Source organism: Bombus huntii, chromosome 12, assembly GCF_024542735.1.
Source record: "Bombus huntii isolate Logan2020A chromosome 12, iyBomHunt1.1, whole genome shotgun sequence".
Classification (NCBI taxonomy): domain Eukaryota; kingdom Metazoa; phylum Arthropoda; class Insecta; order Hymenoptera; family Apidae; genus Bombus; species Bombus huntii.
Window position 1 is genome coordinate 9,628,940 of NC_066249.1, and position 24,191 is coordinate 9,653,130.

The 24,191-nt window shown below is 35.3% G+C and overlaps 1 protein-coding gene across 7 annotated transcripts in view; it reads right to left on the reverse strand.

The window, feature by feature from the left end:
- Positions 1-24,191, reverse strand: part of LOC126872192 (hemicentin-2-like) — a 548,719-nt gene that overhangs the window by 73,143 nt on the left and 451,385 nt on the right. For all 7 annotated transcript variants that reach the window (XM_050631835.1, XM_050631841.1, XM_050631836.1 and 4 more), the window contains 5 exons: positions 21,478-21,594; positions 12,842-13,045; positions 10,665-10,816; positions 9,246-9,390; positions 1,236-1,366 (listed from right to left, as the gene is read on the reverse strand). In XM_050631835.1, the coding sequence (XP_050487792.1) occupies positions 1,236-1,366; positions 9,246-9,390; positions 10,665-10,816; positions 12,842-13,045; positions 21,478-21,594 (749 nt within the window). The remainder of the gene's footprint in view (positions 1-1,235; positions 1,367-9,245; positions 9,391-10,664; positions 10,817-12,841; positions 13,046-21,477; positions 21,595-24,191) is intronic.

Below are 24,191 nucleotides of genomic sequence, written 5' to 3' on the forward strand. Positions count from 1 at the left end.
TTTGCGTATCACCCTAAAGGTAGCATGACATGCCAAACTTGAGAAATTTGAAATTTAAGATATTTCTCCAGGAACTTGGTCTATCAATCTAAAGCCAAACCATCTAACGCCTGGCCTAACATCAAAGTCCCAAGAAAATCGGTGCACATCACTTGCCGCGGTTCCCCCCTGTGAACTTCCTATTAACGATGATCTCCGTCAGACTTCACTCCATTTAAGGAGAAGCTTGAAGCGCTTAGGGTTACGTCAACGGTTCCCGAAGCTCGCCGATAAATTTCTTACCGATGCGGAACGTTGGCTATTAGTTCAAAGAACGCTTACACATTGGTTCCCGATCGGCCCGTATCAGCATGTAAATTTTAAACAGAAACTTCGCGTCACAGCTGCGCTAACCCGTCCCCCTTATCTCGTCTTTCGATTAAGGCTTGCTTCTAAATTATCGATTCCGGAACTGCCACGCAATTTCGTTATCCGGCTGTTAGCGAGCGTTCCATCGCTCCCGTTCCCATCGTCGTCGTCGTCGTCGTCGTCGTCGTCGTCGTCTTACATAGAACATATACTATCGATCAACGATTTGGAGTCGACACTTCTTCAATTGTTCTTCTACATTGAATTACTTGTTGATTTTAATATAAATTTGAAACATTTATCAATCATATTATCAAGAATATTATCGTTTACTTAGTTTAATTTTCAATTGTATACGATTACTTATAGCAGATTACGCGTTCATATGAACTCCATTTAGTCGAATCCAGTGAATGTCTGATCGAATGAACTCTCGTTGGTTGAATTTATTTATTCGAACGTGAACTTTTATTATATGAATAAAAAATCATAGGTGTGGGAGGAGAATCAATGGGCTCCTATTACATGAATTGCAATCATATAAATTATTTCTTCCTTCACTAACTCATACGAACGGAGTTTTACTCTATCAAAGAGTTTTCTAAGATTGCGGAAGTATAAACCGATTCTTTTTGTGATTCTGTCTGTCGAGATCTACGTAACATGATAATTCCAAGTTTTTAGCCGGTAGTGTATTTCCCATTTGTAGGAACAATGACATATTTCAAGATTTGCTGTTTTCGACTTCTTAGTATAGTAAAAGAGATCGTTGCGTTTGTATTTTAAAATTTATTTTCATTCGATGTTTTAATAATTTTAATTTATTTTAATGTATCAGGTGACTTAATAGATGAAAAGGGGTGCGATTATGGTTGGTTTGAACTTACGTTGTGCCGCCAGGAGACTTTGTAAACCCACGGATTCGACTTGATGTTGCACTCGAAATAAACGTCGATACCCTCGCGGATTGCGCTCAAGTTCAGATTGCTCCCAAGCTCGAGCATAACCACCGGTTCGTCTGAAAGTTTAACCATGTCGTTGTGTAAGAAATGGTACAATGTTTTGTTTCGGGCAACTGCACCCAGCGCGCGAGTACGTTTTGCGCCTTGGATGCAGTGTAAGTAAGTAGTTAGAGCGATAGGCAAGAAATAGGATTGTTTTGTTTATGCGTGGAGTTTGCTGCTGAGTTGGATCATAAATAGGTGGAAAATAGGATCTGTATTTTAGGTATGGTTGATGGAGATGCTGCAAGTTCATTTTTGGGATATTGAAAAGTGTGGTGCATGTTTGTGTTGGGAGTTGTGTTCGTTATTAGATTGTTGTTGTTTTCTGTAATTAAAATATATAATTACGTTTTGCTTAGGAGTATTGTTAAATATGGCGCTAACTTCCGTGCACTGTAAGATACGAGAAGAGGAGATTGTTTCCTCTTTTAGAACTCAAATGAACGTATAAAAAAATGGTCCAACATTGTGGAAATATTATAATAAGAGGATTATATACAGGATGGTTGGTAACTGGTAGTACAAGCGGAAAGGGGGCGATTCTACGTGAAAAAAGAAGTCGAAAATATAGGATAAAAAATTTTTTTTAATATTTTTTTTAATTTTTCCATCGAGACAACGATCTACAGTGAGATCCGTTATAACGTACCGCATGCGTACCGAGCGAAAATTCAAAGTCGATTTTCTCGAAAACAAAGCCTAAAACGAAAAATTTTTATTGCATATTTTCTACTTCTTTTTTCGCGTAGAATTACCCCCTTTCCGCTTGTACCACCAGTTACCAACCACCCTGTATATTTCGAAGAGGTAATTAGCAATTGCAAGCATTGTACAAGTATAATAATATGTGTATAATCGTTTATAATGAGTATATATAATATTAAATGTGTATGAAAAGAGTTTCAGTTATAAGAATTATAATCGTCAATCACTATCGTTAGAAAATAACATTATTTTTATTTTATTAATTATTTTTATTAATTTATAAAATACTAAAGGGGAGTATATTCTTCTCGAGTGTACGCGTACTTACCGGTATATGGTATAGTTTATGAGGTAAGCAATCAGTTTGCTTGCAGCAATATAAGCTTGCATGATAAACCCTGTTTACACACCGAACATCTATTTACTATCCATAATTTTCAACACAAGTAGGTTAAATTCCCACTTGTATTTAACGCAATATTGTCTGCTCTGATAACAACAAAATCAATTGTCGCTGTTAATCCTTTCTTGACTCCAGCCTCCAGGTGATCTGAGATCAGGAAGATACAATATATCAAACTGGTCCAATGTTTTCCTGTATCATCGCACAATGTTTTTTCGACAACAACACACTCTTCCAAGGAATTGATGTTTCTATGCCACGATTCGATCGATACTTCCTTAACAAAATCTATACACTAATTATCCGTAAATTAGGCGCAACATGAAATTTACAGATTAAATAGAAAATATATTCATATGGTCACATACAATATTACGTATAAACGTTATAACATTTACACATAAATATAGAGTACGTTCGTTTTAAATGTGTACATGTGATTATTTTTGTAAGCATCAGGAGTGCCAAAAAATGTTTCGGATGAAAGTTCTTTGATTTCATGGGGGAAACTTAATAAGATCTCTCGATCTTTTTTTACATTATTATTTAGATAGATTAAATGCCAATGTAACTTCCTAAAATGGAATTATACATTCTTTTTATACAGCATTGCGTTGAAAAATATAAACATAAACGCACTGCATTATCTTTCCTTGTCTTTCTTACGATAAGCTGCACAAGATTAAAGTCAAAGTATCTTTTAAACTAGTCATTTTTCGTCCATAATACCCCAATACCTTTTTGTAGAGAATTAAAAAATGCATCGAACGGTATATAGGAAATGGTATATAGAAAAAGTGTATATTGTATATTTCATTTAAAGAAGTTACATCGGTATTGAAATCTCCTTAGATAAGAGTGTAAAAAAAATCGAAATATCTTATTAACTTTCCTCCATGAAGTCAAACAACTTTCATCGCTTCTTCACATTTCTGATACTCATACATGCATACATATTTGACATACTCCACATATTATTTAAAAATATTATGTTTTATATTTTGCGTATAAATTTTTGGGTTTCACCGATGCACGTATGGAATATTTAACTGAATATTTGCATAGAAATGTGTTTCACAACAAATGAAATTAAAAGGAGTTAAAGAAATTCCAAGGTAAATATTAAAAGATAGTGTTTGTAATCCTTATTTTCTTTTCTGTATTTCTATTTATAGTGCTATTCTCACAGATGTTGACTGAATCATTTGCAAAAACCATCCTTGAGTAGTTCTCACGGGTCTAGAATTACGTTTCAAATAATCGTTTGCGCGACAGAATCGAGTGGATGACTTCGTACGATAAAATCTTTTTATTCCAGCAGGACGCATGGAACACGCCTGTAGATTTCGCGACAACCTCTTAAACCGATCTCATAACGAACCGGTCGTTATGCAAACTCGCTATTCCTACCACCATTCCTGGAGATTAACACCGTGATTCCGCTGTCCAATATAAAAGTTTTCCTCGACTAGACAGCGAACAAGGTGGAAGTAAGAGGACACGAACGTGAAACAAAGAGGGAGAAAAAGAAGAAAACAAGGATCAGTTCAGCTTCGCGGAAATTAATGGTACATGCCCATCCATGGCTCAAGATTCTCTCGTTTTCTCGATTTCTTTCCTTTCGTTTTCGTCCAAAACCTTCTTTCTCCCCGTATAAAACTCGTTTTTCCTTTCTCTATCCACCTATTGCTCTATCCCATAAGTTTAGAAGTTCGTTTCACTCGTTCTTTCCATCAGATTTTCTTTGCACCTTCCTTCGTGACTGCTCTTGCTCTTCTTTCTATCTTCTATTCTCATATTCTCTTTCTACTTGCTATTTCTCTCGATTTTTTTTTCGTGCTCTATATTATGCAAAAAGGAGTTATCAAAGGAGGAGTATATTATGTATTATGACGAGTATATTTTTGTTGAATCTTTTTGCTTTAATATTAATTTATGATTGTAAGAAGGATTTTAATATGATGTATAGACAACCTCCATACAACACGATATTTCTACAACACGATTTTAATATTTTCAATATAATAACATCATACGGTATTAAGCAGTATTTTAGTATCTTCGATATTCTAATACGATGAAGATTAGTATTTTGAAAATTTTGACGAGTGTGATTAGGTCCGAAAGACTGATTGACAACGTACTAAATTTTAAAACTTTGTTTTCCAGTGAAATGTTAGAAACTTCGCTTATCATTTCCTACTTGTGTAGTCTTCATATTATGATCTTCATGTATACATCGTGACTTTGGGTTTGATCAAATTTGCACGTGGTGTACTGGTCAATTCACACAAAGAACCGACCAGTTATTGACTTAGGATCGAGCTTGAATTTAGAATCGCGTAGAATGATGAATGCTTGCGATTGCTAACAATGGTTGTTTAGTTACACTTGTTGTGCTATTATATTTGTTTCTAAACTCTATGTATTCTATGCTGTGAATTCTGATGTGTAACCAAGCAGTGTATTATTTAAATTCTGAATTCTCATGTTTAATTAAGCAGTGTGCTATTTAATCTCTGAATTCTGCCCGCAGGTATAAAAAAAAAAAAGAAAAGAAAAATAGAAATTTCCAACGATATGATATTTTCGATATTTCACAATGAAAATAAATTTTAGAAACCATGAGATTTCCAATAAAATAATTCGACATTAAATACTCTAAATTGTAGTACTATAGCAAAAATGGCAATGGTTTCTAACTCATAAACCACGCCTCACATCAAGCTTTAACATATTTTCTCCTTCATCCTGCTTTTTCCCAGTTTCTTTCCTCTTTTTTGCTCATTTACCTACGAAATCCATCATCTCCTCTTTTCTCCTTGAACCACTCTCTTTTTCCATCGATAATCGCGCCAGTCGGTAATTTCAGCGGGCGAGACGGTAACACAGAGACGGGGAGGTGGTTTCAGCTGGCGGGAAGGAATAAGGAAAAATTTACTCGTTATTGCAGGCGCGAGATCTTGCGGCGGAATTAACGGATTTGTTCAGTGGACTCGCATTACGAGAACCGAGGTCGAATGAAATCATAAGCAAGAACTGGTTGGCGAACGTCGTAAATCGCTATCACGGCTGCTCTTTTACAGATTTTTACCCTCTCTTTCTCTTGCTACCCCTTTCCTTTCATCCCCTCTATCGTTCTTATTTGTTATTCTCTTCGTCTTTTTTTTTTATTTTGCTTTCTCGTTGTTTTTGTTCGTTCGTTCATTGGTTCTTGCTCGAGTTTCAACGACGAAGAAACGATATCGAGCGAACGGTCACGAGGGAGCAGCGGATTTCTTGCTAATAACGAGAGCGAAATATCGAGTGTGAAGTCAATACACGGGCCCCAACTTGACAGAATCTCAACGGATAAATAAGTTCCCCAACCCCTTCTTTTTGCTCGTTTCTCTGACGCCGATGATACACGCGAGTTTTTAATTTCGGTAGGCGAATGCGATTTCGACGGCCTTTGAGACGACTCGGCGCTAAAATGCGCGTTTACGGGTGCTTAGAGAGGGTGGCAAAGGAAATAAGGAGCACGAATCATGTCAAGTAGATGGGGGATATTTGTCGTTCGACGGATTAGTAAAAATTTCGCTTTTTTAAATCAAAGACGCGATATTATATTTTACTTTTTAATAGAATATAATTTTGCAATAATCATTTGCTTTTTAATTAAAATAATATGAGCTGACAGAATTTTGAATTGAAAGATCTACAGAACATTCAAAACATTCTGTACTATCATCGATTAATTAGATTGACATTTGCCAACCAACTGAGAAGCGTGAGGTGTAGGTGTTGACCGTGATATAATTGTAGATGCTGGCTATGTAGATGTTGCTGATGGGATCTGCTATTTTTCTTCTAATTTAGATGCGTGGAATAAAAATCGGACTCCAGTCGCCGGGATTTGAACCCGGGTTCCGAACGTTCGTAACCTAAGGCGCTAACCACTGCGCTGCCGTCATTTTTTTTGAGGGAGATTTAAAGTTTATTGAGTCCAAGAATACAGTTTTAGGTACATATTCACAATAAACGGTGAATTTTTGTAATGGTATGTTAGGCAAAGGTACCGATACGCGGCGGTACAACGTAGCCATGCTGTATTATGTGTCGGCGCTTTACATTTTTCGTTGTATGATACAATTTTTGGGTTTAAGCCGCTGGGGAGCAGAGCTTTTTTTTCTGTCCTGAAAACTTGGTCGCAAAACAGGACGCTTCGGTAGTTTGCTTTTATTAATTAAAAATTTTCTGAATCGGCAGATATTAATATTTACCTGCCCCAGAGAAATATCAAATTGTTCTTTCTGTAGACTATTCTGTAGACTTTCTAGACTATTCGTGGATTAAAATAGAAAAGAAACGAGAAGGAATCGAAATAAATGGTCCGAATAGTACATTGAAAATATTCTTTTAAATATTTGGCATCGATATGCTTCTGGTCTGAGCGTTTATGTTTTGTTTATAATGTGTTCTGGTTGGTTGCCAAGAAACTTGTTCCACTGTAAGATTGCACATCGGGGGAATCGTGTGCTGTCATCAGGTTCTTAAGTGGTGTGGGTGTTAGTGGAGCGGAAATTTACAGAAGGATGACTACTCAATGCAGAACAAGGCTGCATGTGCGAAAGAAATGTCTAAAAACGGAAGACTCGAATGCGAGAGAATGCATCGATCGTGGCAATCTAACTGCTTGAGATTCGAAGCACTCTTTACCGTGGTAATAGGATGGATAGCAAAACAATAGAACTCGTGCATTGTCAATAAAAATGGTGAGAAGAACGTTGGAAAATACTACAGATATTCTGTTTTCTAGATATTCCTTTTATTATCATTGTTGATTTCTTTGTTCTACTTCGTGTATGTTAAAAGCGATCACTAATAAAAACTGTTTAATTAGAGATTAAAAATTTCAAAAATGGGTGAAATTTTCAATTCGAATGATTGAAAGTTGTAATCTCAATTTTCTCGAAAGACAGATATTCCGCTTACTATCTTTTATTGTTATTGTTACTGTTGTAACTTCTTTATTCGTGAAATATCTGCTTCGAGTATTAAAAGCGATTATGTAAAAAACATTGAATCACAGATTACAAATTTTAACCCCTTAACGTATGATTTACGTTCAAGAATTTTGGGCCCAAAACGTAAACAAGCTATTATATATTATAATATATATTATATTTGGCCCGATCATCGTACTACGGGCTATGCCCGTAATATTTACGTTTGGCCCGATCATCGCACTACGGGCCATGCCCGTAGTTGTAGGTTAAGGGGTTAAGAATGTTCGATATTTTCAATTTGCATTATCGAAACTTTTAATCTCAATCTTTGACATTTGACATGACTTATAAACATTATCACCGAAATTTGATATTACGTATATTATTCAGTTTCCTCACAATTATTATATTTCATTCTATTATTTTACCTATACAATAACGGATTACATTTCTTTCATTTCCCGACTACGAAATATTATATATCATACTGTACATTCTAAGGTTAATAATTTTCAAAAGCTCTCACGTTTTACTATCGTGTTACCGTTCCTGCATACTGCAGCAACGTTATCATCGTTCTCTGGCTTGAACGTTTCAGTTGGCGCAGTCTGCGAAGCCTCGAAAGAATTAATTAAAATTTTTAATTAATCCAAGTAAACTACGTACCATGGAAAGTTGACTGGAAGAATAGATGGCCATGACGACACGCGTTTCGCATTAGAGTTCCTGGTTTGTTGTCGACGAGACAAACTTCAGAGAAGCTGTTTTCACCACTCGAAACAATCGGTCGTCAATGCGTTGCTCTATCGATTAGGAGAATTAAATTACGTTCCACGACGCGACGCAATAAATCGCTCATCAACCATATTTCATTTTTATTGGACAGCTATATGGCCGTGTTTCCTCGTAGACTAGACATTGCGAAAACCCGATTGAAGCATTTCCAAATTTTTCCCCGTCGGAAAACCAATCAGACAGATTTCTAGATCTGTCCTCGACACTGTTGACAAATTTTCCCGTCTCTTCTCTCCCGTTCTACAATTTTACGTAATCAACGCTTGCTTTCCTTTGATTCTGTTTTGCTATTTTTGGAGCGTTGAATTGAGATTAGGGAAATTAGGATCAGGCTTATAATTAGGTGTCCTGAAAGTATTTTAGTATTTTATGTTTCATTGATGGACTGTGAATATTTACGCAAAATTATATTTTTCTGGACATAATTAAAAATGTTGATTTTCTTAGTTATCGATGTAATTGATGAGCTAGGAATATAATTTAAAAAAGTTTAATTTGTTTAGTTATGTTTATAGTATCAAGTAGGCAATTTAATAAATATGAAGACGAATATTTTGATTTGAATCGAAAAAATATACAGTCTATCTGTTTTTATAAGATTAATTCTTCTTACGTCTTTATACAATTTAATTTAGTAAATATTAGTTGACTTTATATGTTGGAATTTTGCAAATACAAGAAGCATAATAGTTAATGCAAGGGGGGTTAAAGAGAATTATTATTTGGCGCGATAGTGATTGACGCAGCACGACAGATCCCTTTCTACTCTAAAAATTCTATTTTCGCCGCAACCAAACAGAAAATATTCCATTCAAAGCCCAAAAAACACACACAACACCTATCTCTGAAAATCAGCTGATCGAAACTGTCTTGTTACTTGTTCTCTATTTTTCATGGTAGGTGTGTGACCACCACCTGTCGTGGAAGAAAATATCGCCGAGAGACGTTTACCTCCACTCCCCGTAGATCGTCACTATGAAATTTCAATGAAAACACACTCACGGTGTATATCGAGCTTCCATCCGTCCTCCATCTCGGAATCCGGGATATCCGGCACGCTGCCGTGGCAGGAGAGGAACTTGCCAGCGTCCTCGATAGTCGGTACGAACGTGAGAATGCTGGTGGTGACGTTGGAGTCGGGGCTCATCTGTGGGATGGCTTTCATGAATTTAAAACAGTTTACCGAACTGGTCGGCCTGATCGTTGAGCTATATCCACGCTAGAAAAAACAAACGCTGGCCGCGAAGCTGATTTAGGGAAGTTGAAGCTGACGGCCGCCGGAAGTCGAACCCCCAGGGAACGAAAGTGCAAAAAAGAATGAGAGAGAGAAAGTGTGTGTGTGTGTGTGAAAAAGAGAACAAAGGCTAGAGACTTAGCACGATTGCTTTTCGCGGTGAAATTGCGCGGCCGCTTGCAAAATATTAGTTACGGAACAGACTTACACACACACACACACACACACAGAAATTATGACGAGCTTCTTGAACACGAGAGCATGTTTTTTTCATAGTGTAATTAAATCCTTCGGCCTCGAATCTGGAAGCCTGAATCTGTTGCATCGGACGTCTTCGTGGATCTCCTTTTGTGTTTAACGTTTTAGGTGATGGTATAATGGGAATTTTTATAAGAGAGAAATATTGCTCGGGTCGGATGATTCGAAGATAGCGAAAGTAGTGTTTGTTAGGTTTTGGGTGGCATTGTATATTTACAATGACTCGTGAAAGTATTCGAACAGCTACCGTAGGAAATTTGTATTTATATATTGTTATGTAATGTAATATGTTATGTAAAACACTTTGAAATTTCACTAGTACCGTAATGAAATACGACTGTCATGATTGTATTGATAAAATTTGAAACAATGTGAAAATGTAGATAGAAATCATAAAATATTTACTGCGCACACATATTTAGAAAAAAATTAGTATATGGCATGATAGTCGTCTTAAGCATATAATAAATGTCAAAGAATATTAAGGTTTATTAATGTAATGAACAATTGATTGCTTCAAATCTTTCGTCGTCTCTGTTTCTGTGAAATATATACATGCACTAAGTACGTTGCAGCTTCTATACAAATTTTCAGATTTATTTCAAACTTTTCCAATATAATCATGATACATGTTATATGTTGATACATGTTGGTAGATGTTGCGTTCCATTATAGTAATTTTCTAAAATATTTCGTATAATATACATAATGTATTTATAAAAATTTCCTACAAGTGTTTAATTATTTTTGAAGTACAACTATGATGTTTTGTAGCCATTGACGAGATTAGTATCGTTAGATGATGATACAATAATGAATTTAATATTTACATACTCGTGCTCTCTCTCTATTTATCTTTCTTTCTTTCTCTCCCTTTTCACTATAATTATTTTCTACATTTTATTACACCTTGAAAATGTTAATTTTACCGTCTGTCTGGCGTTCCTCAGCATCAAACTTCCTTTCGACCACGTGATCTTCGGATTTGGTCTCGCTCCAACTATCTCACAGCCGATCTCGTACGTAGTGCCTGCGCTAAATGGACGATTCTCTCCTTGCATGCGGACCCACAATGGTTTCACTGAAACACGCGTACCATCCATTAGCCCTCTTTGCTCGAAAGAACTATCAGTTGCAGGCAAGATTCCGCTGCGTTTATGGAACCTGTCGAGTGTTTGAGTAATCATTTCGAATGGTTCCATGGTTAATGGAAACTATTTTGCGAAAGTTTCCAATATGGAACACGGTTTTAGCAGCCTCCGTTGTTCAATTATTTGTTTAACATTTGTCTTCTGATGGAGAAGCAGGATCGAATCTCGGTTTCATTAAGAGCAGTTTAAACACTATTCTACTTTTTTTTCCTCTATCAGAAGTTGATTCGATGACGAAATTGACTTTCGCTCGAAATTCTGTTTGCTGTGGCGGAGTAATAAGTGTAGTGGATGTTCTTTTTGCAGTGTTTTGCTTTCTTTTTAGGAGATTGGATTTTGTGTGGGTGGTGGATGGAAATGTGTGTTTTCAGGTTTACGGTTCCTGCTTTTATTTGTTCTGGCACTATGAATGGCGCGTGTTATTGTATACATTCATAGAGGTGAATTATTTACTCTTGGCGTAGATTGTTGTATTTTGTTGTATCATGTCCAATCTTGTTTCTTTGTATCGTTGTATCAAGTTTTAGAAGTGAAATGGCGGGGAAATAAGTGGAATTGAAATGTCACGTAATTAGGAAACTAGATACGACAAATTTTCAAGTGTTCCTTCTAAAAAATTCATTTGACAGAAACCAAATTTTGCATACTTAATCTAGAAGAGTAGAGTCAAGTTTTTCTTTACTACTAGAAAATAGTTACATAATTTTGATTTTTTCAATCTACCCTAATGGGTACATATTAGAATTATTTTTGACTTTATATCAGGAATCATAGCACTGGCATATCCTTTTATTTTTTATTCTGTACTTCAATCAGTATTAAGATCTAATGATGAACATGTATTTTATATATTTTACATATACGAGGGTCGTCGAGAAAGTAACACTGTCTTGAAATAACAATAATACAAATGCATTTTAAGAAATTTTCTGTATTTGTAACTTTAGTATATATACTATGTTATTTTTCAGTACAACCAATAGCCCTATTTGAACACTTATCGTTTTACACAGTCCTTTAAATGATTGTTTCTTGTGAAACGTTATCGAGCCAAAAGATTTTTAAGTTTTGCAAAAAAAAATGGTAATCTGTCTCGTTCGAATAGTGTATCATTTGCAATGAAGTCGCAGACGTTCTTGAGCTCTTCTGTAATAAAAGCACGAATCCTTACGATCACGTACAGTTTCTCTGTCCCTATTGAATTCTCGCACTTAGACATATTGTCATTTTAAACGTGCGATATTAAATATTTGAACGCAAAATTTAGTGTGACTTATGCTCTCGCAGAGAGGACCGCCGGAATACTGACCACATACTGTATCTCGGCTGTATCCCGCTTACGTGTGTCATTTGGGTACGCCGAACCCACGGACCCGAGCTACAACGGAGGGACCGTCGGGGAACGTCCCAGGACCAAGGTCTCGGCCTTTATCGAGTTTCGCTTACGTGAGTTCCTACCAGTATTACCAGTGACGGAGCTTACACGGGTCTCAAGTGATAGTGAGAAGGCCGTAGTGTTAGTTACGACAGTTCCGCTAATGATCTAGATTGGTATTACGGGGGCCGAGATCAGTCGCGGGGGTTTGAGGCCCCCGCTCTCGGCTGTCGGGTTGTTGGACTCGTGGGGATAGTGTTGTGTTTTATGGTCAAATGCTGACAAGATAACCCGAGGAGGTTGCCAAGTACAGGCTTACTTCGTGCTCGGTACGGGCTACGCAAATAAAACTACTTCATACTAAATATGACTTATGTTAATACATGAATGAAGCTAGGTGATCTAAAGTGCGCTCCATCGTTCTATATGGTTTCTATACGTAAACGCGTAATACTTTCTGGAGAATCCCCGTATTTCAGAATGAAGAATATTTGCACGCTTCTGATAAATCTTTTTATCTTTTACTATTCTATACTCTAATCAGCATCATGACTTTTAATGATGTATCAAAATTACTTACGATTCATATTGAGCGTGACAGAGCTGGAAATAGGAGTGACCATGTTGTTGTTGGACGCCTGGCAGGTCAAAATCGCGCCGAGGTGTTCGCGACCCAGCTTTTCTAATCGCAGCACGTTCCGTACCCTCTTAGTGCCGACGGTTTCGTAAGTGTCGTCGAGGAGAGCATTTTCTTGCCACCACGTCACACGTGGTTGTGGCCGACCTGTTCGGAACGAAACAGAATGAACGACGTCCGAAAACGGTGCTTTCGTTTGCCACGCTTCGTGCCTCGCTTTACTCGTATCTTTCATCGAACGCGTAAAAAAAGGATTCAATAAAAATTCCATACATTCTCCATTTTTTACCTCCTTCTTTCATCCTCTCTTTGTTAGTATTCGTTCTCTTTTTCCTTTTATCTTGGAACTGACGTTCTGTTACGTTTCGTTCGCAACTATGCTTCTAATCGAATCAGTTTGCTGATACGTGCATGTTCCAGCGACCACAGTTATTTAGAGGTATATGGTTATATAGATTATATAGAGAATAATAAGCGAAATTCGTGGACCGTGGAACGTAGTTCGGCAAAGAATTTTTAGGAATGCGTTGTTATTTCTCAGATATTGCAGGAATTTTTCGTTTGGAAGAAGAGTCGGTAAAGAATGTTTAAGGATATTTTCTTTATTTCCTGCTCGACCAATAGCGTTAAGGTGATTGATCGTAGTTACGTTCGGGTGAATGAAAATGTTTATTCTATCGCGTTTCCTGTTATAAATTTTCTCAAATCTTTTTAAAATTAAATAACGACCTACTACTATAACAGGAAATAAGGAATATCTCAGAGTACACTTAGACAAAAAGCTTTTATGGAACATGCATCGCAAAAAAAAAAAGAAAAGAAAAAATGGGACAATTAAGCGAAAGACATAGAAAACTTCGGTAGCTGATTGGCAAAAAAATCACAGCTAACAATTTACAACAAGCTGTTGATATATAAAACTGATATTCTCAAACCGATATGGACGTACGCCTGCCAATTATGGAGCACAGCATCGAACTCCAATATAAAATCAATAGAAAGATGGCACAACAAAAAGTCAAGAGCCATTCCGAAGGCAGATTGGTACAATCCGAAGAAATAAATAAATAAAGAAACCGGTGTACTTGCTGTAAGAGAAAAAACCGCCAGATACAGCAGGTTACATCAACAACTGCAGAAGGATCAGCTTGACATCCTGGCCACCAAATTACTGGACGCCATAGAAGAATGCGAAAGATTAAAGAGACTCGGAAATCACTTTCGACATGTATAATACAGATTTACCGACATGAGCTAAATTATGTCAGGCTGTCTATACTCACATTTATGTCAATCTAAGTCATCACTAGACTGAGGATTTTTATGCATTTATAGAAAATTTGAAAGTGCAAAATTACAGAAAATGCGATGATATGAAAAAATATATAAAATAACCGAGCAATATTACTTTTTTAACTATATTCACAAAAATGTGAATTTGCATAAAGATCCACAGTCTATTCATTACAGTCCGTATTAAAATTTTTTTGTAAAAGAAAGAGAACTACTTACACTACTACTAACACTTATGAGTTTTTAATTCCAATTGAGAGGCAATTTAGTTAACAGATTAAAATTTCTTCATAGTTAGTCACCAAGTATTCAAAGCATGCATTTCACTCCCTGCAACAAGCTTTTGAAAAATCAATGATTCATTTCCTGTTTTTACTCGTAACAGGTAGAAAAAATATATCGTACGCGCTACCCGTATTTGCGCTGTTTTCCCTCTCTCCCTCTCTCTCTTTCTCTTTTTCTCTCTCTTTCTCTCTTCTCTTTTTCCCCTGTTGATACAGAAGGAGACTGACGCAGATATCAACGACCCCGCTGGAAATAGGAATTTCAAATCTGCGTCCGATACTTTTCCGTATCGAGACCACAGCACCGGATCTCTCACCATGCTTCTGTGTATTTTGCTTCCGTTTTAATCTTTTGCTGTTGTTGCTTGCCGTTTGTTTATATATGTTGGCTCAATCAAGAGATAATAGAACAGGGAGAGTTGGAAAAGGCAGGTGGATACGGCCACAGAGATGATTAAAAGACGCGCGAAAAATGATATCGAACAGCGTATCGACGTATTTCCAGATAGCGAACATGTTTGCGCAAACTATGAGCGGCGAACGGTTCAATAACGTCCCGATGAAACATCCCGTCCAATTTTCATCTCATAATACATTTAATCCTTTGCAATTTGTGCGATTGGTCGGTGGGTATTGGTTGCAAAATCGTATCTAACATTTTTTACGATACATCGTGGGAGCGCGCTCAACGCTGTACAATTAGTATTTTCATCATCGACGTTGAATGTTTCACTTGTTTTTAGATGAGTCTTTTTTGGATGTTTGTAAATGAAATTTAATATTTTGGCTATGTCATTACTGGGTTTGAATATTTTTGATTCTACAGAATATTTCGTTATGCAAACACTCTTGCATAATTGGAACGGTATTGTTAATGAACTTATTAGTACTAATAGATATTGTAATATAAATTTGGTATAATAAATTTAATTAAATTTTACATACACGCAATTGAAGTTTTCATATAACAAATTATTCTATTATCTCATTCAATGTAAAATTGTAAAATTATAAGAAAGAAATCTATAATCTATAAACTGTAACTTGTTAATTTATTAATATCATTAGTTGATACTGTAGGAGCGATTATCTTTTTGTAACACAGTATACATACAGCGTCGCGAAAGATTTATTATATAGTAATCATATTTGCTTTCAAGAGAAGCACACGTGAAGCAGCGAAGTAGTTGATGCACTGATAAGGTGAATAAATAATTTTCTACATACGCATATATTTATATATCTGTTCGAGAAATAAATAATTTCTCACGATATTATTGATTATTATTATTGCGATTATTATTATTTTCTAATTCCATTTCTGCACGATGTTCTTTCACCTTCTCCTCAAAATTTTTTTCCAAATTCATCGCCAATCGAGGCACACTATTATATAATAGCCTCATAGAGTAATAATAGCGAACAAAATTAGAGCAAAAGTGGTAGTGGAGAAATTTTCACAGTCATTTTCTGCGAAAACGACAAACAAACGATTGGATAGAATGCACAGTTACGGAAGCAGGACGATAAACGGTAATTTTATGGTGGAAAATGGAAGTCGGCAAAATATTTTGCAGCACGCGATGTGCAATAATGTTACGTTGGTGAAACAGCATTAGACACTTTGGATTATGTACCGACAAGCACTCTGTTTACAATTTCCTATAAATAAATACCCTCTCGCAAATAATAAACGCGAGGCAAACCACGAGATGCAGTTTGCGGCGCGTTTAAACGCCGCCGACGTGTGAAAGCGTGAATATCGTATGGGTAAGTATACGATCTAGTGTAAAGCACGTCTTTTGACGCACAGGGATGACATATCTCAAGGAAACTGCCGATATGACGTGTGTTTTGATGTTAAACAACGATTGGGGTTGTTTAGAGTGATTGATGAAAGTAATTGATATTCTGATATGGCCCTCTCTTGTCTACGAAGGCGACGTAATAAATTCACACCTTGATAAATAACCACTGAATAATATTTTCCGAGTTTATTAACACATTTGAGATTGACAAGATTGTCTCCAGTGGCCGAATGGTACTGCAGTTGCAAATTGTATTACATATATCTTGATAAATTTGCAATCCGGACCATTGTCATTATTATTATGTTTAGCACGTTATTTTACAATTTATTACTTTAAATAGAATGATTCTTTTGGTAGCAATTCGAGAATTATCTGATAATGTAAAGTATAGATGTCTCAGACGCCAAATTTTTGGAGAATTCTTTATTGAGGAGAGATATTACATGGTTCAGGGTATTGTCTACAGGTCTCAAATGGGTTAATACGAGAAAGCTCTTTATTGTTTTCTAGAATCGTATATGGAAAATGGTAAAAATGATTTCCTCTTTTATACCGTCTGTGGTCATTGAAATATGACTACGTATAAAAATTTTGCTTTTCTGATATTTCAACTGATTTCTGATATTTAACTATATTATTATACAAATAACAAGTTGCATGTGGATACCTAGATTATTTATACATTTACAGACTATTTTACACATGATGCCATGATTACACAGTTATAGTTTCAATATGTAAACTCTCGTGTACATAACAATTAATTTGATAGTAAAGGATGTCGTACAGCCAAATCCATTAGAGTTCCTTTCATTGAGGAATATCGCGTATTCTCATAATCAGCTAATTCAAGCGACTTGAATGTCATTGAAAATATCTAAATCCTCCTCAAATCGCTTATAAATTTGACACATCATTATCATCATAGGAAATTTCGTAATGTTTACGTTTGAAATTTTTTCAAAAGACCAAGATGTTTGAATGATGGTAAAATAACGAGGATATAACCCAAATAACGTTTTTCTTATTAAGAACTTTAAATTGCGTTAGGCATCTCGAAAATGAGTTGAAAAATAGGAAATTTCGTAATGTTTACGTTTGAGATTAATAGAAATGTGATCTAGTTATTGCAACAAAACTGATCAAGCCGACCTTATAGTACATACGCGACGTTATCCTATATTACTTACACCGCGCAGATATCTAATTTCCTACTTACGAATAAATCTATTATATAATATTTGATGAAACAAAGTCATTCGAAGGAAATACAATGACGAAATAACGAATCGAAATATAAATTTATATTACAGTAGTATATGAAATTAGATTTTGAAATACAATGATAAAGAAAAAAAATCTGAACTTGGAAAAACGAAATAAAAATTAATTTCACCACAAAAGGTGGTTAGAAGCCCAATGAAATAGTTTCCATGTTTAGAGCCTAATGCTCCCACCGAAGTAGAATGCCTTTGAGTAATACCATTGCATATATAGTCAGACAACTTGAAGTAGTTAGAGATAGTTAGACTGAATTCCTGTCTGTTTCGCTATTTCCTACCCTACTTCTTCGTATAATGCAAATTGTGCATGAATATAACAAGAGGCTGATACAGATGATATTTAACATATAGCAAAAATCGATACATTTCTTGCATGCGAAGAGTTAAAAATTTATTTTCAATCTTTACGACATTCTAACCGTTCTTAAAATTTCAGATTTTTAACATAATTGCATAAAAATGGATAACTCTATTTCTCGAATATACAAATCCATTTTAGAAACGTTTTTTCTTTTTCAAACGAAATTATATATTACAGTTAAACTATTTAATAAAATGGAAAAACTTTTAATTTTGTTATTTATTCTCAGCATAAATATTGCTCGATTAAAATAATTAAAACATTCAAGAATTAATTCAACCATTCTCGGTACTAAATTTTTGAAAATTAAGATAATTAAAATTTTTAAATCAAGGATACACACTTAGAATTCATACTGCCAAATTTCTCAAATGGTTTCAACGTAACATCATAAAAATCTCTGGCGTCACTCACAGAACGATTATCTAATAATTTTAAACGATTATTTTAAAATGATCTGGTACGTTTAAGAAAACTATTTATGCGCGGTTAAACAACACATTTCATCAAACACGACCATTAAAAAAACCTCGTAATACAACGGGTTAATAAATCGTTTCATCTGTAGTGCCTATGTTTTTTCTTTCACTACATTTCTCAGTTTCTGGTGTAAACGTTTTCTTCTGTGTTCGCCAGAGTACTATCTTATAACCTTTACTTTTCTCAATGTACCACGGCTTTCTTCTTCCCCTTTCGCGTCTGTTTATAGATCTTTATGCTACAAGGGTATGTATGCTTGGAGAAGTTAGATGCGCAGATGGAAAAGACGCGACAAGATAAACGTGCAGGCTCGCGCGCACGTATACAGGGTGATCCTGATAACATGAAAGTGATGAAATTTATAATTTGGAGGAATTATTAGTACAGTTCGACTAAATAAAATTAATGCTTCCAATTAATGCTTCTTGAACAGGTTACTATATTTACTAAGAGACATCTTCTAGATAAATATAGATTATATGTATCGTTTCCTCATTAACTTACTTTATTAAAATAAACTGAAAAAATGTGCATTTCGGATAAATGATTTAACAAGTAAAACTTCTAAAATATAATATGATTTTCATGATGAATATCTCGATAAATATCTTTCAGACAGACTGTAGCTTACTTCTTTTACTCTACCTCCTTTTACTTCTTTTATCTTTAAGCTTACCGATGACTACTAATCCTTTTATTAGAATATATATAAAATTTCATTAATTTCTATTAATAATACTACATCATTTTAAGAAATGCAGTGTAAATAAATAATGTAAATGAATGAGATATAATATACGATCTTTTTATCAAAGTTAGTATAAGAAATATAACATAAATCTAATAAATTAAATATAGTATATAATCTTCACAGTGGAATCTATTTAAAATTCCATTAATACAATATATATAACGTTCATGTCCTCACGTTCCATTAAAAAATGTCCTATTGAATTTCCAGCACTAATGTAATACATAAACGATAAAAACGCAGAAAAATAATAATTACAGTGTATTCTTCTAAAAATTACGTAAATTTGTAACTTTATAGCATCAACGAATAATTTAGAAATAACTGAAAATGTACAAATAGACAAGTCAAATGTATCACCCAGTATGTAAGCAGGAATATACATATTCGGGTAACAAGTAACGAACCTAATACGATGTACAGCTGTGTGCTTCATCTCCTTCGCCGGTATCCGGCACTATTAAATTTTCATTTTAATCATGCTTCTCTTCCCCGAAGCGATCAACTTCCGGCTGTTTCGCTGATGGAAAGTTTCACGCGCGAGGATCGCGTGTCGGTCGTGTTACATTGAGATTAAGCGTCGATCGTATTGCGTGCAAATGCAAAATGGAATGTGATCAAAAATATTGATGCGAATAGAAATTGGTATCCGAAGGATCTGCCGAAACATGTCGACGTTTCCTCATCTCTAACGACAGGATTGCCAAATACGCCGATAAAATAAATTTCTGATAAATTTCTTCTCGCAATTCTGAAAAACGTAGATCTTTTTGAAAAAATTAATTCTCTTAACTTAAAAAAGGCACGTTTAAGTGTTGGAAAAATGTTTGAAAAATTCTGATAAACATTTGGTTTTTGCAATTGTTGGACACATGAAGCTATGTTTCCCTAAATTAAAAAATTAAATCCCCAACTTTATCAGGCATATTTTAAACAATTTTTTAATGGAAAGTTTTATAAGGATTTTATTAGAAAAAAATTCATTGCTTAAAACATTTCAGTTACATTCGCTTTAAAAAAAAATTGAATTATATAGTAATCGGTATGTTTTTTATTTTCTAAAGATATAATTATAATCATTGTTTTAGAAAAAAATATGGTCAACCAGAACAAGGTTTAAAAACCGACATAATTGTACTTTTAGTAAGAAATTTTTTAAATAAAAGATTACAATGCAGGTTCTTTGTATACTGAAGTCCCGCAGCACCTGTCGAAATCTTAACTCGGAAAGACCAGGCTGTCTATTTCATCGTGTTGAATTTCTCGTGTTCAAAAATCAAATTGTACGAGGCAAGAGTCGGAATATAAAGAATGCGTGATGTAGGATGGTAAAAACGAATGAAACAGCGCATAAAAGTGCGATGGAGATAAAAATCGGACGCCAAAGTATCTGCGATTTCTCATTTCTTACTGCTATACGATTAAAATTACATTTATATTTATGTGTTCATAGAAGTTTATTGGAAAATAGTATTTTAATGTATTTTTAATGGAGTGATTTTTGTGCAAGAATTACGGAATTAACGGTAAAGACGAAAGAGTATCTTTGTGATTTATCATGGAAACAGAGAAGACAAAACATATAACTATAGTATTATTCTGAAAATAGAAATTATACCGATTACCTCGTAATTAATTCAATTTGTTCTTTAGCAACAAATTAATACGATGTAAAAATTTGCGAGTTTTGTTATTCAAAGTAAAGATTACTGCAATAAAAGTAAATAGGGGTAGTTATAAATAAAGGTATGGATGAGAGTTAAATAGAAATTTAATCGATGTATAGAGTACTATTACAACTAGACATAGGTCATCGGTCGTTATTTATTGTATCAAGGACGCTTGCACATCCCTATTGTTGCATCTTAAAATGAATCTGCTCGATTAAATTGTTTTACTAAGTTACTCGACTAGATTTTGTCACGCACGCTAGGTTACTAAATCACTCACCTAAATCACTGGATGTGCCTAATGGAGGCTTAACTACACAGATAAAGGAAATTATGATGTAAAATTACGTGGATCATCTTGTAAAATGACGACAACCGATGAAGAGAGAAGCATAGGCACAAAAACGGCAAAGTGAAGCGCAAGTATAATAGCGAGCTGAAAAAGTGATCAGGCGAAGGAATGCTGATCGGTTATTTCTGATATTTCTCATTATTTCTCGTCGATTTGCGAGGTAACACAATCGTAAAGATAGGCACTCATATTTGAAAGTGTCGCATATACGAATAAGACCGATAAAGAGTGGTACTTCGCTTGCAGCTACATCTTTTCGCTAATCATCTTTTCAGCTCTGTGCACTGTACTTACCACCAGCAGCGACGCAGGTAATATTCAGAGAGGCACCCTCGCTGTACGGGCCGAGCACGTAATAAGGAATATGAGACCTTCCGCTCTCGTCCAATATGCTAAGCTGCTCCGGTGGTACTGCAATAATTTCGCACAATAAGTTCGTTTTTCCGCGACTCACGCCAGCTCTCATCCCTTCGCTCACGCTGCGAAACAGCTTCAGCGATGACGAAGAAATGGAATTCTGGCTCTCGCGCCACAGAGCGAATCAATTTGCAAGGCAATGAACTAATGACCTGTGCCATCCGACGGACACTATGGATGGTCCATGGAGATCGGTATTTTTATTTGACGCAAATGAAAAGCTCCCTGTGGCACGCTTGAGGAGTCGCGTGATATAGAAATTATTTTCTAGGAGGTTTTATAGCGCAGCTTTGTAGGTAAAGCTGTATTTTGGAGCAGAATAGAAGTCTGTCTATGGGAATTTTAATTCGAACGGAGTTAGTGTCCGGTTAATCTTCGCAAAGGATAAAACGGTAATTGATAAGACGTCTGGTAATGTAGGTTTGTTGTAGGCTGTTTACTTATAACTAAATGTAGATGCTTGTGCATTTGTGAGAAATTTAGGAGTGTTAGGATATAGGATATGCCTAGAAATAAAGTTTTCGATATGATATCTGACAGTGTTGAAAGAGTTAAACGAATACTTGTCGATGGAACCTATTCTTATTTGACAAAAATTGCTTTTGAGTAAATAATTCATTATACTTATCCAAGACTATACATGGAAATAAAATCGGTAGAAAAATTCCAAAGAAATACAAACCGAACGGAGGAAGAAGACAAAAAAGGATCTCAATCTTCGTGAAATTTTCTTATTCTTGCTTAATCGAAGAAAAGCGCTCTGAACTTTCAGTGAAAGTACTTTTTAATAAATAATCCATTATACTTATCCAAAGATTATTATATTATCCAAATGGAATCGGTAAGAAAAATTCAAAGAACTACAAGCCAAGCAGAAGAACTTCAATTTTCCTAGAATTTCCTTATCGTTGATTAACCGAAGAGAAACAGAAGGAAAACGAATTCTTTCGCGCGACAGCAAGATCCGCAGGTACGAATCTACTTATCGATATCGTCGACATCGAAGTCGCAATTTCGACGAGGCGAGCGTCGTAAAATCACCAATCGAATTTCGCATTTCCCCCAATCCGTGACGGCTTTCAGATAAAACTCGCCTTAATCGTCGCTTGCTGAACCGTAGATCCGGGTCAACAAGGTCGAATCCACTCTCTGTTTGCTCGGGCTAATTGCGAAGAACGGTCGGCAAACCTCGATCAACTCCAACAGGATCGAAGGCAGAGGGAGTGAATTCTCGAAGCAGTTTTGCTAGAAGAACAGGTATGAAGAGATGGGTGAAGAGGAAGATGAATTAAGAAGAACAAAATATTTTTTGTGCTTTTGATACACAACAAGTATGTTCTGTTATAGTCCATATACTATTACTTAATGCCTATACATTTTAGATACATACTAGCTTATGAGTATATTTGAACAGTTACTATAGAAAAATTTTATGTGCATATTCCATGCGTTATACATATAAAACATTTTGAAATTTCATTCAAATGATTATTGTTTTCGATAGGCAATAAGTATGTTTTATTGCAAGCTATATATTATCTGATGTACTGTTGTGTACTATTACTTGATGCTTCTACATATACGTGTGTAGCGGCACAGGAGTCAAAGGACGACGCGAATCGAGAGCGACTCACATTGTTGTTTTGCCTCGGGACATTCACACAGCCTTGACGCATGAAACGTAATGATAAATAAACTCCGGGCAAAACAATGTCGCCGCTACATGCAACCGTCGAATAAAGACGAATTTGGATTTTCCGACTCTCCCCCGGCCGGTATAAATAAACGGACGTGATCGCGAGCGAGCAGTTATTGTCCGAGAGATTATCCGAGTTATTATTCGAGTGAGTATCTATCAGTATCTAGGAGTATCTTTCTGTATCGATGAGCTGTCTGCCGAGTTATCAACGATTATCTAGCGAGCATTTACTGAGTATTAATTAGCAATTTTACTTTGCTTTATACTCTGCTTTATACTCTTTGCTTTATACTCTTTTGATTTATACTCTGTACGAGCGTCTCAGCAAATATAGTCTGTATACTAATTTGGTATTTTAAATATATTCGACGGTTACGACAACGAGCAATAAAATCTAGTAAATCTCACGGTCAAGCATCCTCTACACAAGTCCTCTACACATGTACTAGCTTACGAAAGTATTTGAACAGTTACTATAGAAATGTTTTATGTGTTATACGTATAAGACATTTTGAAATTTCATTAAAATGACTATTGATTTTTATAGACAATAAGTCCGTTCTCTTGTAATCTGTATACTATTACTTGACGTCTCTAGATGTACAGGCTATGTTCACGTAATTCTTAGCCAGTGTTTTTCTTGTAAATGGAATTCATTAGGAATAAATGAAGAGGAAAGAGTTTTGTAGTTTTCTACGACCAATATAATAGCCTCATCATCATCATCATTTTTTTTTATGTTTACAACATAAAGGTCAAGGTCATACAAGGCTCCTAATGAAACAATTATTTGGAATATTATGTGCCATTGCGTTTACAAATATTTCTTATTGTTACCACTTAGTACGTTAAATGCTACTGATCTCTTGTTGTTATTCATTATTAGAATGTG